This window comes from Monodelphis domestica, chromosome 7 (assembly GCF_027887165.1).
Source record: "Monodelphis domestica isolate mMonDom1 chromosome 7, mMonDom1.pri, whole genome shotgun sequence".
NCBI lineage: Eukaryota > Metazoa > Chordata > Mammalia > Didelphimorphia > Didelphidae > Monodelphis > Monodelphis domestica.
Window position 1 is genome coordinate 194,689,946 of NC_077233.1, and position 18,223 is coordinate 194,708,168.

The window sequence follows — 18,223 nt, forward strand, 5'->3', positions numbered from 1 at the left end:
GGGGGAGAGGGAGAGATTTAGGGGCAAATGAGTGGATGAGTAGTGATAGTGATGCCAAAAAAAGATAAAAAAGAAAAGGATGGTAATAGAACATTTAAAAAATACATAGAAAAGTAAAAGGAATATTGGAAGGGAATATGCAAGCAGGATGGTTTGTTACTATCATGTTGAGTATCAACCCTCAAACCATAAATAGTAGAATTTCACAGTTTTAGGTATAATGTTTTCTCTTTTTCTGTTCTTTATCGTTTTAAATGATCGTGTCTTTTGCAAGCAATTTATTAAGGTGGTGGACGAGGGTACAAGAACATGCCATTTACTTTTAAATTTTACCCAGCACTCATTTATAAACCCCCTCTATAGTGTGACTCCAGCCTACTTGTTCATCCTTATATCCCTTGTGAGATTTCAGCCACATACCACCCTCTCTTTTAATCAGACTAATGCCCTCGATTTCCCTGAACACACCAGATTCATTCCTCTCCCTCCTTCTGTTATTCTCTTCATTTATCTTTCCTAAATCCTCTCTGCCTATTCGAATTCTACCAATCCTTCCTCCTGCCTCCGTGGTACTTTCTCTGATTCCTATAGCCCTCACTCATCCTTTATTTCTCTGAAATTCAGCAGCATTTACAGTGTAATAGTGCCCATTGTGGCAATTGATGAACATGTCTTGTCCCTTGTGTGGTACTCTTGTCTCCCCATTGCTCTGAGAGCAGGTAGCCTGGCAAGCCCCCCTTTTGTATCCTCACCTTGATTGCTGACTGTATGATGAGTTAAATACTTGTGGAAATATTATAAAATACGTGGCTGAGATTTATGAGTTGGTGAATGGTTGAGACTGTGTCAAAATAAAATCCGAAGATTATGCAACTATTCAGAAACTTAACCTATGGATGTACATTTAATTTCAGCTCCAAACAAATTTGAAGTCAGTGGACTTGGATTCAGATCCCATTCTTGATGATTACCATCTGCATCATTTTGGGCAAAAGTTACTTAATCTTTTTAGGCTTCAGTTCCTTATTTATAAAATGATGGGGTTGGACAAGATGGTCTTCAAGATCCTTTTGAGCTCTACATCTATTATCCACTGAACTCTTTTTTTTTCCTCTTCAACTGTTATATTCCATCTTAGAATTAATAGTGTATTGGTTCCAAGGCAGGAGAGAAGTAAGGGCTAGGCAATGGGAGTTAAGTGACTTGCCCAGGGTCACACAGCTAGGAAGGATCTGAGACCAGATTTGAACTCAGGTTTTTGTAGGGCACTATCCACTGTACCATCTTGCTTCACCTTTAATGAAGATTGGGTGAAAATTCAATATCATTTATCAATATTATATATTGGTTCCAAGGCAAAAGAGTGGTAATATCTTCAATGGGGTGTTAAGTGACTTGACCAGGGACACCCAGCTAGGAAGTGGCTAAGGCCAGATCTGAACCCATGACCTCCCATCGCTAGGCCTGGCTCTCAATGCAGAGTCCCACTAGCCCCCTTATCCACTGAACTAACCTGGGCAGGAAAAGGGGTTGCCTGCATAGCTGTATCCTCTTCTGCATATGCTAAGATGGTTCTTAAGGATTTTCTCAAGTATTCCTCATTAAAATCTGATGCTTTACCAACCAAGGAAGCCAGTGACATTGTTACTTGCATCTTCACTCTTGCAAAATTCTTTACAGGAAAAGGAATGAGAAAATAAGTTATTAGGTAGCTGAAGGTATTAGTCACAGATGTCGCATTTTTTTTTCTTTACTCACTCAAAACTTCTATTTTCAATCTTTCTCTCATAGAAAGATCTTAATATTTTTCATTTTCTTTTAGCTGAATTTTGTAAACAATAGAAACTGTATACAATGAGATTAATGTTAAGGTTTAAATGGATATTACAGCCTGTGCCTTTGTCAATTTCCCTTCTAATTTAATTTATTTATTTTTAAGCCCTTCCCTTCTATCTTAGAATCAATATCATGCATTGGTCCTAAGGCAGAAGAGCAGTAAAGGCTAGGCAAATGGGGACTAAATGACTTACTCAGGGTCACATAGCTAGGAAGTGTCCGAAGCCCAATTTGAACCCAAGACCTTTCATCTCCAGGCTTGGCTCTCGGTCCACTGAGCCATCCAGCTGTCCCCGCTATCTAGCTTAATTTTTATTTTGTGCTCTCAGCACCCAGCACAAAGTCTGGCATGTATTTGGTTCTTACTAAGTGTTTGTTGATAGGTTGATTGATGGCTATCCCTGTGTCTTCTGAAGACCTTTTACATTCCTTCCCCAGACCACTCATTTTCTCCTCCAACATAAATTATGCTTTCATGCCACCCCCTCCACAAGCAGCATTCCAAAGAGACACATCCTACTGGAACAGAATCAGTGGCCAAGTGTTACTGTTCTGGGGTAGAGCTGAGCTGGAAGGGGGCACACATTGCTGGGGAAAAATAACGCAACAAGGACGAGTCCACGGCTGTCAGTCTGTGTCATAATGACCACGGATGATTCAGAGCAGGGGAGCCACGGCTCTCTGTTCTTCCTGCTCTCAGTCGGTGGCAAAGCACATTCCTTCCTTTCCTTCACCGATGAGAGATATTGATTATAAGTTGGATGTATGAGTGCATTCCTTAATGAAACAAACCACTCCGGGATCTTTGGGAACAGCTTTCCTCCTGGCAAACATTAAGCTCAGCTCAGTTTAGGTGATTCTCCCAGTGGAGGACAAAGTCCAGTGACCCTGGGTGAGTGGCTTAACCCCCTGCCGCTGCTGCCCAGCCCTTACCACGCTTCTGCTTTAAAGCCATCGCAAGCATCTGCCTTATTTTCCCCTGCCTAAAGAATGCCTCACTCCGACCTTTGCTATTGATTCTAAATCCTGGCGGAGCAAACACAGACTGGCCCTCCTCTTCCCGACCCCCCGTGGGCTCCATGGGCCTGAGTCTCTTACGCTGGTGGCCCCAAAGCTAAATCTCATGAGCAGGTAGAGGGTGGCACACGCTTGACTCCTGGTGATGAGGATGCTGCTGCTGCAGTGATGCAACACCCGCTGGCAGAGGTCGGCACATTGTTCCACTTCCTCCTCGAACAACAGGTCTCCAAACTGGGGGAGACAGGAGAGACCATTACGCGCCACTCCCTGCTTTTCAAATGCGCACACACACACACACACACACACACACACACACACACACACACTCTTCCTGGTGGAGGGGCCTGTGGATATAGGCAGATGTTGGCTTGGAAAGGAAAAACCATCCGAGCAGTTAATCTATTGCTTCACACGATAATGAAACACTTGACTCAGAAGATGGATTTGAGCAATGGGGTGTACTTAAGGTTTAATTACGAATTGCACAACCGCTGTGAGGGCTGCCTCACTAAGTCAACTCCTGGGCCAGATTGCATCCGTCTGAAAGTCACCCATGGGAAGGCATTGCTCACTCCTCCACTCACATCCTCCAAGGCCCATTGAAAATGCTTGGCTACCCTTTCCCTTTACCTCCAGAACCAGGGTAGGGAATGGCTCTCCCACGGGGGAACAGAGAACCTGCATCTTTAAAAGCCCCAACAGCTGGGGTGTGGAAGTGGACAAGCAACAGTTCCAAGAATTGGTGAAGGTACAGGCAAAGTAGGTGCAGAAGGCAATCTGTCCTGCCATTCCTGGAGCTATGATAAACTGATTTCTGATGCCTTGGGACTTTTCAGAGCATTAGCATTTGCACGATTTAATGAGGAGAGACCTCTATTCCCCAGACAATCAGACCCTGCAGGCCTGGGAGATGGTGTGGGAACCTGGTAACTGCCATGTCTGGGGCTGGGAAGAATTCTCCCCACTGATCTTCCCACGGTGGGGTCAGCTGGTTTGGGGCGTAGTGGATGGCCCCGGCGTTTTGGGGTGCCAGAAAACAGGAAGGCCATTCGGGTAAGAGTGGGTCAGTGGTAGGCTGAGACCAGGATTGGTGGTCATAGAGTTTTAGTTAGAGAGACAAGGAAGAGAGTCCAGAATAAGAGGAAAGATATGGAATGATTCTTTGTTGTGCCTGTGATGTCTGTCCATGGGATTCCTCTCCTTTGTAGCATTCCATTTTGTTTTTAAAGACAGGTTCTCCTTTTCCCAGGCAGGCTAGAAGGGCAGGGGCTCCACACAAGACTTATCCCACTATGGACTGCCACAGGACCTTAACTCGGCTTTGTTTTGGGACCTGTTATCAATATGGTGGAGCTCTTACTCCTGGAGTGTCACCATACTGATACTGAATAGTCTGACTGGTTTAGCCCATTGCAGCACAGAACACCTGAGCTTAAGAGAGCCACCTGCCTTCACTTCTCAGGGGCTGGTATTACAGGTATGTGCCGCCATACCAGGTCTTTTGTGTCACTTTTTTTTTTAACTCTTACTGTCCATCTTGGAATCAATATTATGTATTGCTTCCAAGGCAGAAGATCAGTAATATCTAGGCAACTGGGGTTAAGTGACTTGCCCAGGATCATGTAGCAATGAAGTGTTTGAGATCAGATTTGAACCCAGGTCCTCCCATTGCTAAGCCTGGCTCTTGATTCACTGAGCCACCCAGCGGCCCCCAACCTTGTGTTATTCTTTCAGGTGTCTGAGGTGTTTGCAGGAATTTGGGTTGGTTTGGTCATTCTAGATTGCTTAAGACCATTTCAGATTGAAAATGGAGCTAGCTATCAGGTGTCCTCCACCCCTATAATCAATGCACTGTGAACACAGATGTCTCAGGGTTAGCTCTTTTAAATCATGGCACTTCACGCGCCCTTTAGGAATCTGATCCACTTTAGCCTCAGATGGTGCCAGTCAGGGACACTACTTAGAAGAAGAAAACAAGGAGCAGGGCCCGCATTTACCTTGGCAATGAGCGCTCGGAGGGTGGCAAAGCAGTGAGTCAGGTAGGTGGTGCTTTGGTCACAGCTCAGGGAGTTCACCAGGACCCTCAGGACCCCTCCCAGCAGGCTGTCTTTGCAGTCCAGGGCAGAGCTTGCCTGCACGCACAGAACAAAAAAAAGCAGGGTAAAGAGCCCGTCGCTGATTGAGAGGAGTACAAAGTGCTTTCTACCCATGATCTCATTTCTTTCTTCATAACCACTGTGTGAGAGTCCCACTTCACAGAACAGGATTTTGGCAAGGATCCCATTTTATAAATAAGGATTTAGGCAGTGAGTCTCATTTTATACATAAGGATGGAGGCAAAGATTCCCATTTTATAGATAAGGATTTAGGCAGTGAGTCCCATTTTATAGATAAGGGTTTAGGCAGTGAGTCTCATTTTATACATAAGGATGGAGGCAAAGATTCCCATTTTATAGATAAGGGTTTAGGCAGTGAGTCCCATTTTATAGATAAGGGTTTAGGCAGTGAGTCCCATTTTATAGATAAGGGTTTAGGCAGTGAGTCCCATTTTATAGATAAGGGTTTAGGCAGTGAGTCTACTTTTACAGATAAGAAAATGAATACCATTTTAAAGATAGGTTTCACAAAAGTATAGTGACTTGCTCAAAGTCACACAGATAGTAGTAAGTGGCAGAGCAGGAACTTGAACCCAAAGCTACCCACATTGATTTAAATTAAGCCCTCTGCCATCATGCTTAAAGAGAGAGCTGCATTCCAGAAGTTCTTAACATATCAAAAGCTAATAGCTCTAGAGCAGGTAGGTGGCACAGAGGATAGAGAGCTAGGCCAAGAGTTGGGATGGCTTGGGTTCAAATCTGACCCTAGACACTGCCTAGCTGTATGACTCTGGGCAAGTCACTTAACTCTAATGTCCTTGCCTTCTTGTCTTAGAAATGGTACTAAAATAGAAGGTAAAGATTTACAAAAAAGGTACACGGTTCCCCTTTCCAGTTTTAAGGACTACTGTATCCCCAAGACATCTAAAACTCTTAAGGACATTGTCTGGGGATAGAACACCAGATTTGGAGCTTCCCAAATTCTCCAATTAATGGATGACATAAATTATATTCTGGATTTTCAGGTGAGACTTGGCCAAGGGCCCATGGCCTCCCCTGACAGCCCCTCACCTCACCCACATGCAAAGGTCACAGCCTCCAGAAGGGTCCTAAATATTAACCCTTACACTTCTGTCTGGAGAGCTTTTCTGTTCAGGCCAGCAGGGCCCCCAGGACTTTGTGGTCTATGGGAAGTTTTTTTCCAGAGTTTAACTGGAAGGTGAAATGGGTAAGTTATAGGCCTGCGAAGTTCGCTGTGGCGGCAGTGTGCTTGTTTTATGGGCCCCGCGGCCAGCATGCACTACTCCATCCTTTTGCCCACTGGCCTTTCAGGACCGTAGCCAGACTCTGGTCTTTTACAAGTCCCCCTCCCTGTTCTGGTCTCTAGGAGCATGACCCAGGCTGGGGGAAAAAGGTGCAGAACTTCCCAGATCTATCAGGGGAGCATCACCGTGAAAAGAAAGGCAGAAAAGACAGACAACAAAGGAGCCCTCCAGGGCCCACCTTTATTTCTTCTCCCTAAGAATGCTGTATGAAAGTCCTTTTGACAGACTCTGATGAAAAGAGCTCCTTTTGGAATGTGGTTTGCTCTTTATTTTCTCACCTGGATAATATTTTCCTGCATATCTAGGATGATTAAATTTGCTTCGGTAGCCAAGTTGCCGTTAATCAAGGCTTCTTGATCTAATTCGGCCTTTGTTCTAAGGAACAAAAAGAGGTCAGATTAGAGAGCACATCCAGTCTGGCAGGGCAGTAGTCTAAAGATGACAATCTGTCCACTCACATCCGAGCAAAGCCTCCGAAACCTGGACTTTCCGGGCAATCTTAGGAAAGTAAGCAGGGTGCCCACAGGGCCCTTTCTGGGATTAAGACCCGATGGGGAAGACGTGGGATTGGTTTTTTTGTTTTTTGTTTTGGTTTGTTTTTTTTTTTTCCTGGTCATTAATTTAACTGGTGTCTGATTCCCTAGTGAAAACCCCGAAGTCATTATTATAATTATAAGTCAAGTAAAACAGAGCCACCGGTCTTTAAACAGGAAGAGACCTGTGTGGAATGAGAGTGCCTGGGCCAGCCAATCCGAGGGCTCCGAGCATCCCTCAGGGACACGTTAGAGTTTCGAGTATGGACAGCAATCTCCAGATCTGGGCCAGGTGGAGCCCATGCCACAGGCCAGAGAGAGTCAGGCTGGGTGTGAGCTGACTTTGGCAAACAATGATGCCACTGAGTGAGGAGGCTGAGATTCCTTCTGAATTGGGTCAAGGGAAAGCGAGTCCATTAACTTTCAAAAGACAACTCCAAGTTGGCTCGGCCAAGGCCTGGCTCTTTGTTTCCCCGCTGACTTTCCTCTAACACCTTTTTGTTGGCGGACAAGCCTGGAGCCCAGGGAAGGTGGGACTCCAACATCCGTGGCCTTCCGGCTGCTTGGCGCTGGGAAACGTCCAGGGCCTCCGAGTACTTCAAGTATTTTTGTGTGCATTGACGCTGATCTATGGAAAAGCCAGGATGGATGGGCCAAGCATTCCCACCCTACAGCATGAGCAATCTGGAAACTGATGTGCCCAGGGATTAGCCCAAGAACTTTACTGAGTTTTAGAGAGAAAAGAAAAAGTCCAGCTCTCTTGATTAGGACTCCTCTACATTCTTGAGGTTCACCATTTCCAGCAGTAGAATGGGAGTGGGGAATGGATGGGAGGAGAGGAAGGATTTCAGTTATTTTATTGTATTTTTTTAAACCTTTGCCTTCCCCATTAGAATCAATATTGTGTATTGGTTCCACGGCAGAAGAGAGGTAAGGGTTAGGCAATGGGGGTCAAGTGACTTGCCCAGGGTCACACAGCTGGGAAGTGTCTGAGGCCAGATTTGAACCTAGGCCTTCCCATCTCTGGGCCTGGCTCTCAATTCATTGAGCCATTCAGCTGCCCCCGGATTTCAGTTATTTTCAACAGAACAAATCTCTGAATTATTTTGCATTAAAAACCCAACTCCCCAACCCTTGTCCTTCTGCTCTCTCCTATCCTGGTCTTTACCATATTGGTTAAAACCTGTCCATAATCCAGTTCTTGCTTCTCAACTTAAGCTCTCTTTGTAGATTAATAAATATAATATATATAATAAATATAATATATTAATTAATATTAAATTAATAAAATAATAATAATAAAAATAATTAATAAATATAATATATATAATAAATATAATAAATAAAAATCAAATTAGTAGTAGTAGTAACACCAATCAAATCTTGTTTATTTACTATCCTGTAAAGAGTACGAATATTGCCATCCTCATTTTATAGATAAGACAGCTGAGGCCTAAAGAAACTACAGTAGTAGAGAGGAAAGACCCAGGAGCCAGAGAACCTTAGTTTGAATCTTGATCCTTCTACTAATTGCCTATTATATGGTCCAGACAAGTCACTTCCTTTCCCCGGGCCTCAGTTTCCTTATCTAGGAAAATAAGGTAGTTCCATGACCTTGGAGGTCCCTCGTAGCTCTGAACCTGTGATCTTATATAATCTGGACTCAAATTCCAGCTCTACAACTTACAATCAGGGTGGGAAAATCACTTAACCTACATGTGCCTTGGTTTTCTCATCCGGAAAATGAGGGAGTTTGGACTAGATTATCTCCAAAGAACCTCTAGCACCAAAGTCATGAATTTGCCAATGGCCACACAATTTGTTCAAGTCAATGTCACTGCTTGAGCTCAGGTCCCCTGATCCTCTGGCTTACTCTTACAATGACAGCGTTTTTGAAGGGTTAGTGAAGGCTGAAAGCAGCATTTTATTTATTGAATGATTCATCATTTGAGTATGAAGACATCTGGAAAATGTCCCGGTCTTTTTTTTTAAGAGGTCTCTAGGGTCTCTATTTATGACTTAGATTGCACAGGCCTATAAAAGGAGTACAGCTAAAATATTGGAAAGTGATCTGCAAAGAAAGAGATTGAGGTTCCTTTTCAAAGTGTGATTTTTACTTGAAAGTTCCAGATTATTTTATTTTTACTGTACACACACTAATTTTTTTTTTTGCTAAAGTCTCTTTCTTTATTTTAAAATAACCCTTACCTTCCATCTTAGAATCAATACTATGTATTGGTTCTAAGGCAGACGAGTGGTAAAGGCTAGGCAATAGGGGTTAAGTGACTTGCCCAGGGTCACACAGCTAGAAAGTATCTGAGGTCAAATTTGAACCCAAGACCTCCTGTCTCTAGGCCTGGTACTTAATCTACTGAGCCACTTAGTTGTCCCCTGAAGTCTCTTTCTATAAAATGCCACAGTCCTCTGCAAAAGAGAATTGATAGCCATTACTTCAGGGCAACACACCAAATGTGGTAGTGACCAGTGGTATCAGAGCCCAACTTAGGAAGATTAGGCCATGAAAAAGGTCTTCCAGAGCTATGTACACGGCAAGCCCAAGAAAAGGGTCTTCAAAAACTTGAGCTCAGGCACCAGTGATCTGGAGTAATCTTGTATGCTGCTGATGCAACTATCTAAGGTTTTTCTAGTTCATTTTTATTGTACAATATTTTTTATTTTATTTAATAACATTTATTGTAGAATAAATTTTTTTCTAATTTCACTTATTTTTTTCCTGGCTTAAACTAGAATTCACAGTGCCCTTAAACTCAGTGGTTTGCTAAGAATTTGGAAAAACTTCAGGCAGGGAAAGGGCAGAAAACCTTCTGAAGAGATTAATATTAAGAAAGTCAGAACAATAGCCCAGTTATAAAAAGGGGGCGGAAGGGATATTAATGAAATGGAATTGAATACTCTTTCACCACCACCTTTGATACTAATCTGTTTGCTCAGTCATTCAGTCAGGTCTAACATTTTCTGTCTCCATGGATCATAGCACACCAAATGCTCTTCATGGGGTTTTCTTGGCAAAGATGCCGGAGTGGTTTGCCATTTCCTTTTCCAGTGGGTCAAGGCAAACAGAAGTTAAGTGACTTGTCCAGGGTCACAACACTAGTGAGTGTCTGAGGCCAGATTTGAACTCGGGTCTTCCTGACTCCACTGAGTCGCCTCGCTGCATTGAGCTCATGGATATTTATTTTATTTGGTCCCCAAATGGATTTAGACCAACTTGGCACTGACATGGGGCTGCAAGTGGACAAGGACAATTAACCCTGGTAGGTCACTAAGTCCAGTGAGGTATAAAGGCTCTGCGATTTAATCAGTGCAGGACTCCTTGAGTGAAAACTTCTTCCACCCCTATCGAATGGGGCCCACCTCTGACTTAATGGATAGATCCTGGGGGGTGCCGGAGGCTCAGTGGGCCACAGAGCTAGTAAACGTTAGAGATTTTTAAACCAAATTCTTGCTTCAAACACCGACAGCTGCCCCACTGACTTGATAGAGTCCTGGACTTCACGAGGCAACCCCTTAGCAGCCCGGTCACTGCTAGGTGCTACGCTGGCATTTGTTACTGTCATTCGGCTATGTTAGCTCAACGTGGCCCCAAAGACTTGCCCGTGAGATGTTCTTGGCAAAGATATTGGAGTGGTTGGCCATTTCCGTCTCTGGTGTGTCTCCATTTTATAGAAAAGGAACTGGGGCAAAAAAGGGGGGCAAGAAAGACTTACATGAGTCTAAATTTGAATTCAGATCCACGGCACCCCCTAGTTGCTCCTAGGTTGGCATAGCTTCATTTAAATGTTAGTCACAATAGTGCATTAATCTACCGTCAAGAGAAAGTGTCCCAAAGGGCCAGCGCTCTTTTCCCCACACTGAAGAATGCTCTAGCTGCAGTCTCTGCAGGAGACGTGGGCATTGGAGGAGATGCCCTTTCAGCTGGGGCCCTTTGGGGTACTTTGGTCAGGACCTCATTGAGAGGCAGCATGGTATGGTGGATATGGCACTCGACTTGGAGTTCAAATCCCGCCTGAGATCCTGTGTAGCTATGTGATTCTGAGCAAGTTCATTTAAACCCCTCTGTGCCTCAAGACCCTCAACTGTAAAATGGGGGGTGAGGACTCGGATTCCAAGTTCCCTTCCAGATCTCAATCTATGGTCCGGTCAAACGGAAACGGCACATCCATTAGCAAAAAGAGACTTGCTGCTGTTTCAAACAATAACATTGCTTTCATGTTTGTCTGTCACAGGGCAGACACAGACCTATTAATGGCCCCCCAAATAGGCTTGGTGTGAGGCTGTGTTCTCTCTTGCTCTCTGTGAACTTATCAGGCGCCCTGACCGTGGAGAGGGTTTCTTCTGCACATTATCAGCTCTGCAGGGGCTCTGAAAGGGGCAGGGGTGCGCGCTCGTGGAGGATGCCACGCTTGGGGACGCGCCTCCACAGCGAATGAGGTCTCATTCTCTGGGGCCTCTGAGGGAGACAGCTGTTTGGGTAACCTAAGCACCCTGGGAAAAATGGTTTGGACTTTTGGTAAATGTATCACAAGCTTGCTGAGTGACTTACTTATCTAGCTTTTCGTTAGCCTGTCGCCAATGTGTCTGCTCCTTCCTCCATCTCAGGTTTTCATTGAGTCCTGGAAACCGGTCATTCCCTAGGAGTTAAGAAACGCATGATTGGAATTTGATTAGAGCGAAACTTTCCAAGATAGCTGGGATTTGGGCAACAAGCCTTGCGGAGGCAGCTCAGCCGGGCATTCCGCTGACGACTTCCTACTGCCGCAGGAAGGGTAGCAACAAAAGCCAGCAGGCACCTGACGGAGCTCCCCGGTGACTGGTGACTGCTATGTTCCCTGACCCGTGGGCAAAGCTGTGGGGCAAGATCTCCCTGCCCTGCCTTGGGCTTGGACTCTCAAAGCTCAGATTCTCCAATGCCATTTCTGAGGCTGTTAACCAGAGAACCTTCTAGTGAAATTCTCAGACTGGCTGTGGGGTGGAGAGAAGGCTTTCCACAACTGTGGCAGGAGCCTGAATTCACTGCAACCCGTGGCCCACTGCATCTCCGGGTTACTGATCGGGGTACCAGGGGGACATGTGATGCCACAGTTGGGGAGCAATATGTTTGGGGTCCTGTTGCCTCTCTTGGGTGATCGTTGGGACAGAATCTGGCCTCAGACACTTACTAGCTCCATAACCCTGGATAAGTCACTATCTCCATCTGCCTCAGTTTCACCATCTGTAAAAGTGGTACATCAGTCTCCCTTGGTGTCTTTGCTTTTCAATAATAATTTCTCTTCTAACCAGATTTTCACAACTCTTAACTTCTGCAGGACTTGCATGCTGATTTGGGAAAGAACTTTGTTTTCCTGGAGCAAGGTTGGAGGGAGGAGGGAGCACAATCATTTGGATCTTCTTTATCTGTAAGGGCTAATCCTTGGAAGCACATGAAGGTTTCAGCTAGTGGAGTTCCATGTTACATGGACACAGTAGGAAGAAGGAAAGGCACAGACATTTGTCTAGTGTTTACTACGTGTGGGCACCCCAGGTGATGGCATTGAATCACCTGTTAAATCAGGAGAGCGATAGCACCTACCTCCCAGATCAAATGAGATGTTATCTGTAAAGCACTTTGCAAACCTGAAAGTGCTACACAAATTCTGTTATTACTACTCATTATTAATTGTTAGGCTCTCTCTGAATGACCCCAGGAGCCAATCAGACTAGAGATGTCCCCAGCTGGTAGGGCTACCCTTCTTCTTCCTTATTAAATAGAATTCAAATGAGAATAGTTGTCGCTGAATCCCAGCTGCCCAGCCCTTATTATTTTTCTGCTTTGGAACCAACAGGGTCGCTATGAAGTCAGAAGGTAAGGGCGTTTTTTTTTTTTAAAAAGCATCTGATACATTCAAAGAAAAATAAAGAATGAGACAATTAAAGACTCACCCGCTGGTGTCTTGCATCGGCGCATCATTTCCCCTCTCGCACCTTCTCCTCGCAGTAATGCCTCTTCCAGACGAGCCTTCACATCTCTTGACTTCTGAAGGACCTGGGTACTGACTTTGTCAGAATTTTGTTTTCCCTGAGCAATATTGGGGGGGGGAGAGGAAAATCTTTTGGATGATTTTTAAGCAGAACAATATTAAAGTTTCAGCTCCTGGAGTTATATGAAATGTGGACAGTGTTGACAAGGATGGGAAATTCTAGGACTGAGATTCTTTTAGTCATCATATAAATTTGGAGGAATACAGAGAGTCCTTCATCTCCTTTCCTAGGGCATTGCAATATTAATGAAAGAAAAAAGACATGAATTTGAACCCACAGATGTGCAGAGGGCACAGAAATAGGAGAGAGGCCATCTATTTTGTCCTCCCTCACTGCTTGCTCCCCTCGTCAAAACCAAAACACAAAACCAGACAGAATTTTGGAGAAACTTGAGTTATTCCATTCACCTTGTACTCAAAACACGAGACACAGATGAAAAGGAGATCTAAAATCCTGTTGAGCTGCATGGATGGGAGGTCTGCAATCCACTTCCGAATGAGGCTCTGTTCTGCATTTTTCATGATCCAGAGGAAACAGATCATGAGGTTTCGGGTGGTATCAGGATTCAGCACATTGTATTGCTTGTAGGGCTGGAAATGAATTTTTTTGTTTTGTTATTCATTCATTCATTCATTCATTCATTTATTTTATATTTGAACTCAGGACCCTCCTGTCTCTGGACCTCCACTGAGCCATCTAGATGCCTTCCAAGAACTGGATTCTTTTTGGGAACACAAGGGTGGTTCTTTTGCTCAGGGGCTATGCTTCTTGGTGCTTCCTCGCCTTTCCATTTACACCCTCCCTTGAGAACTGATGGGGCTATTTATTCCCTCTACTCCCCTTGGGTGAAATGTGGTTGCAGACTTTATCCGTTTTTAGAGATGGTCTTTCCTATCAGGTTTGAATGCAGGGGAGAGTGTAGGGCTACATGCTCTGCCCTCAGAAAGGGGTAAAGCTAGTATTCTTTTAAGATCCAAAGGGGAAAATTAGGTTGATGGCAGGCCACAGATATATTAACTTCTTTTAATTTTATTTCACAACCTTTTTAGTCATCTATTCTCATTATACTGGCAGATGTGACTCAACTGGCAATAGAATTGAATCTGTAGTGTGGTAAAGAATTCAGTTGCACTGGCTGAATGTTTGATTGCTGCCTGTGTGGCTCAAAGAACATGTTTTTTGGGGCAGAGAAAACTTCATGGTACCAATTTTATAGCACAGAGAACTGACTTTGGTTACTTAATAATCAATAACACCACATGAGGTTGTACTCTTCTCAAAATGGTATCTTGGTGACATCTTAGGGGGAGGTGTAAAGATGAAATAGGAATACTCTCCCTTTTTTCTTTATTTAAACCCTTACCTTCCATCTTGGAATTAATATTCCAAGGGAGAAGAGCGGCAAGGGCTGGGCCAAGGGGGTTAAGTGACTTGCCCAAGGTCACACAGCTAGGAAGTGTCTGAGGTCACATTTGAACCCAGGACCTCCCTGTCTCTGGGCCTGGCTCTCAATCCACTGAGCCACCCAACTGCCCCCCCCCCCAAATACTATCTATAATCACATTGGAAATGATGGTTTGGAAGTTATGATGGAATATAAATGTAAGAAATTTCTATCAATACTTTTCTTTATATTTCAAAAATACATTTTATATATGCCTGTCTTTATATAATAGTTGATGGACTGATCCTCCTTTGTTAAAAAAACAACAACAACAACCCTTACCTGCTGTCTTAGAATCAATACAGATCCTAGTTGAGTTCTACTGGTTCTAATAATTGGTTCTAAGACAGAAGAGTAATAAGGGCCAGAAAATGGGGGTTAAGTGACTTGCCCAGGGTCACAAGTTTAGGAAATGTCTGAGGTCAGATTTTAACCCAAGACTTCCAGACTCTAGGCCTGCCTCTCAATTCACTGAGCCACCTAGCTGCCCCATCTTTCCCCCTTATTTATTTATTTGTTTGTTTGTTTATTTATTTATTTGTTTGTTTATTTATTCATTCATTTAATAAAATTCCTTACCTTCTACCTTAGAATCAATACTTTGTATTGATGATTCTAAGGCAGAAGAGTGGTAGGGGCTAGGCAAATGGCAGATAAGTGATTTGCTCAGGGTCACACAGTGAAGAAGTGTCTGAGGCCAGAGTTGAACCCAGGACCTCCTGTCTCTAGGGCTAGCTTTCAGGTTACTGAGCTACCCAGCTGCAAATAAACCCCTGTAGTTTTGATTAGTCAGAACAAAAGATGTTAGAATTCTCTCTGATCCTACAGTAGTGAAGGTCTGAGTCCTCTGGGTATTTTCCACAGGCTGATCTTTGACTGCAGGGACCAGGCAGAAGGCACAATATACAGCACTTGGAAGTTTTCTTACTACTAAGGAATTTTTCGATTGTGAGCTACTTGTTTTATCCTTTGCTGTTTCTGTTAACCTTGTTAGCTTCAGATTCTCTGGCCTTACCATCTGCCTGGTCCAGAGTGTCCGATTTGCCCCCGTGGTCTCGACTCCCATTATTAATTATTCCCTGTAGATGGAGCAATAGACTTGAATTCTTCATTGCTTACATGAAGGGACTATCATACTATCAGTGTGGGACAATTCCTGGAACAGAAATTTCCCTCTAGCATCATGGATCATAATTTGTCTATAATTTAATTAGTTGAAAGAATAGGGGTTAAATGATTGTCTAAGGCCAAAGACCTAATAAGTATCAGATGTAGGATAGACTCATCTTCTCAATTCCAAGATTAAAATTCTATCAACTCTATACTCCGTCTTTTTTACCAATATGAGGGAATACTAGATATACTATAAAAGAAAATTTATGAATATACAAGAAGAGCAAGATAGTGACATTCATGAGAATATTTACCAAAGTTACCCCAGACATCTTCAAGGGGTTAAACTGATTCCCTGCGATGGCTAGGGCTACACTCTGATTAATTGGGCTTCCACCTTCTTGTTCTTCATCTGAGCTATTTGGACGACCTTTTCCGCCACGAACATCTGAAACTGCATTTCAAAATATCATCAGTTAACTATTAATAAACTAAAGCAAATATTTGCCCAAGTCTGTTGCACAAAATCTATTTTCATAAGAAACAAATGACAAATGTTTGATTTTAATGCCCATGTATCGGTAGAGTCTATGAAATATTTTTAGTTAGAACATGTGACATTGCATCAATTGCTAGTCATCCACAAGAAGAGGTAATCAAACTAAAAAAGGAGATTAAAAACAATCCAAGTGAGATTAGGATAAGAGATATATGGAAATGTGAAAACTGACCTTCATGAAAGTTTTAAAAACATCCTCCAAAGCTAACATAGTTTGCTCAGCCATGCCTTAGCCATGATGAAAGTCTTCAAAATAGTAGATCAAGGGGATTAAGACATTCAGGTACACATTTATCAGATTTATGAAGAGTTTCCTTCCCTCCCTCCCTCCCTCCCTCCCTCCCTCCCTCCCTCCCTCCCTCCCTCCCTCCCTCCCTCCCTCCCTCCCTTCCTTCCTTCCTTCCTTCCTTCCTTCCTTCCTTCCTTCCTTCCTTCCTTCCTTCCTTCCTTCCTTCCTTCCTTCCTTCCTTCCTTCCTTCCTTCCCCTTCTGATAGCAGGTTGCGAGCTAAGCCTGGAGACAAGAGGTCAGATTTCAGATCTAGCCTCAGATATTTCCTAGCTGTGTGATCCTGGACAAGTCACTTAATCCCTATTGCCTACTTCTTGTTGCATTTCTGCCTTAGAACCAATACATAGTATTGATTCTAAGATGGAAGATAAAAGTTAAAAAAAAAAGAATAAAAAATGAGCCCAGGACCTCTCTTGTAGCTTGCTGTCTATCCACTGAGCCACCTAGCTGCCCCTTCAAAATTTTCAAAAGCTCTGAAACAATCTTCAGTTTTTTGTAGACACCAAAATCTATGTACATACAGAAAGGGGGCTACCATTTTAGAAGTCAGTCTTTGTTTAAAATACGATTAACATTATTTTTTCTAAGTATGTACACACAGCATGTCATTTATATAAGCAGTTTTAAAATAGAGATATGGGAAAATAAATCTTCACAAGTGATTGACTCACAGAAAAATCAGGTTTTCATAGAATTGTCAAAACTTTATCCATTTCAGCCTTCAATTTTTCACAAAAATAAGATGAAAAATATTTTTTGCCTGCTAACATGAAAATGGAACATTATTATAAAGAATCACAAACCATTTTGGGAAAGTTTTCAAGATTATCTATTTTTCAAAAAAACCAATCAAGACTAATAAAGAAATATAGCCTGAAGAAGATCTTCAATTATGAAAGATAGGGTAGTATGATTAGAGGTAGCCATCCTTAAGTTGAAGGTCATAGGATTATAGACTTAGAGCTAATAGGCACTTTAGAAGCCCTCTGATCCAACTCTGGGGGCAGCAAGGTGATGCAGTAGGCAGAGTACTGGGTCTGGATTCAGGAAGACCTGAGTTCAAATGTAGCCTCAGACACAAGCTGTAAGACTCTGGGTAAGTCACTAAACCCTGTTTGCCTCAGGTTCTTCATCAATCAAACGAGTTGAGAAGGAACCACCCCAATATTTTTGCCAAGGAAGTGTCAAATAGGGACATAAAGAGTCAGACACCACTGAAAAAAACAAAAGAACAGATCAATGTTTAGGGTCATATTTTTTCCTCCCTCAGGAATTTTTATTGGTATTGAAGAGCAATTATTTAGAAATGACTGTTATTTCCCTGGGAATGTCTGCCTTTCATTTTATATTTTGTATGAGCTTCAAGCTGAGCCAACCCATTTTTAAAGCCTAAAAAGAAGGAAGTTGAGATTCCAAAGCAATTAAGTTAAACATAACTGCACAGAGGGGAGAGAAGAGAAGAACTTGTAATGTTGACTTTAAGGCTTTCTGTATTTTTTTCTCCTATTTGCATGCAACCAGTACAGGGAACTCTTGGTGTGGGAATTTCCTCTTTCAATACAAAGAAGAATTTACCTATGTCTTAGTAGGTAAGTCCCAGTGAGTGGTTTGAGATTCAGCAAATCTAAATGATTTAGTGTAGAATCATAGGTCTAGAGTTGAAAGGGGCCTTTGAGGCCATCTAGTCAGATAGATAGTCTCGTTTTTTAAGATGAGGAAACTGAGGCCTGGGAGAAGAGTGACTTGGCCAGAATCATACAAATAGCATAAGAAATAGATTTGAACTCTTCCTTCCTGGACAGCTAGTACAACTAGGTGACATAGTGGATAGAGTGATAGGTCTGAAGTCCGGAAGGTTCATCTTCCCGAGGTCAATTCTGGCTTCAGACGTTTATTGGCTGTGTGCTCATGGACATCTGACAAATGAGCTAGAGAAGGAAATGGCAAACCACTTTAATGTCTTTATTT

General features: G+C 43.1%; 1 protein-coding gene across 4 annotated transcripts in view; it reads right to left on the reverse strand.

Annotated features, from left to right (window-relative positions):
- Positions 1-18,223, reverse strand: part of DOCK8 (dedicator of cytokinesis 8) — a 306,237-nt gene that overhangs the window by 48,576 nt on the left and 239,438 nt on the right. For all 4 annotated transcript variants that reach the window (XM_056806227.1, XM_056806228.1, XM_056806230.1 and 1 more), the window contains 8 exons: positions 15,721-15,860; positions 13,257-13,439; positions 12,751-12,886; positions 11,375-11,462; positions 6,556-6,652; positions 4,854-4,988; positions 2,935-3,087; positions 1,514-1,672 (listed from right to left, as the gene is read on the reverse strand). In XM_056806227.1, coding sequence (XP_056662205.1) covers positions 1,514-1,672; positions 2,935-3,087; positions 4,854-4,988; positions 6,556-6,652; positions 11,375-11,462; positions 12,751-12,886; positions 13,257-13,439; positions 15,721-15,860 — 1,091 coding nt within the window. The remainder of the gene's footprint in view (positions 1-1,513; positions 1,673-2,934; positions 3,088-4,853; positions 4,989-6,555; positions 6,653-11,374; positions 11,463-12,750; positions 12,887-13,256; positions 13,440-15,720; positions 15,861-18,223) is intronic.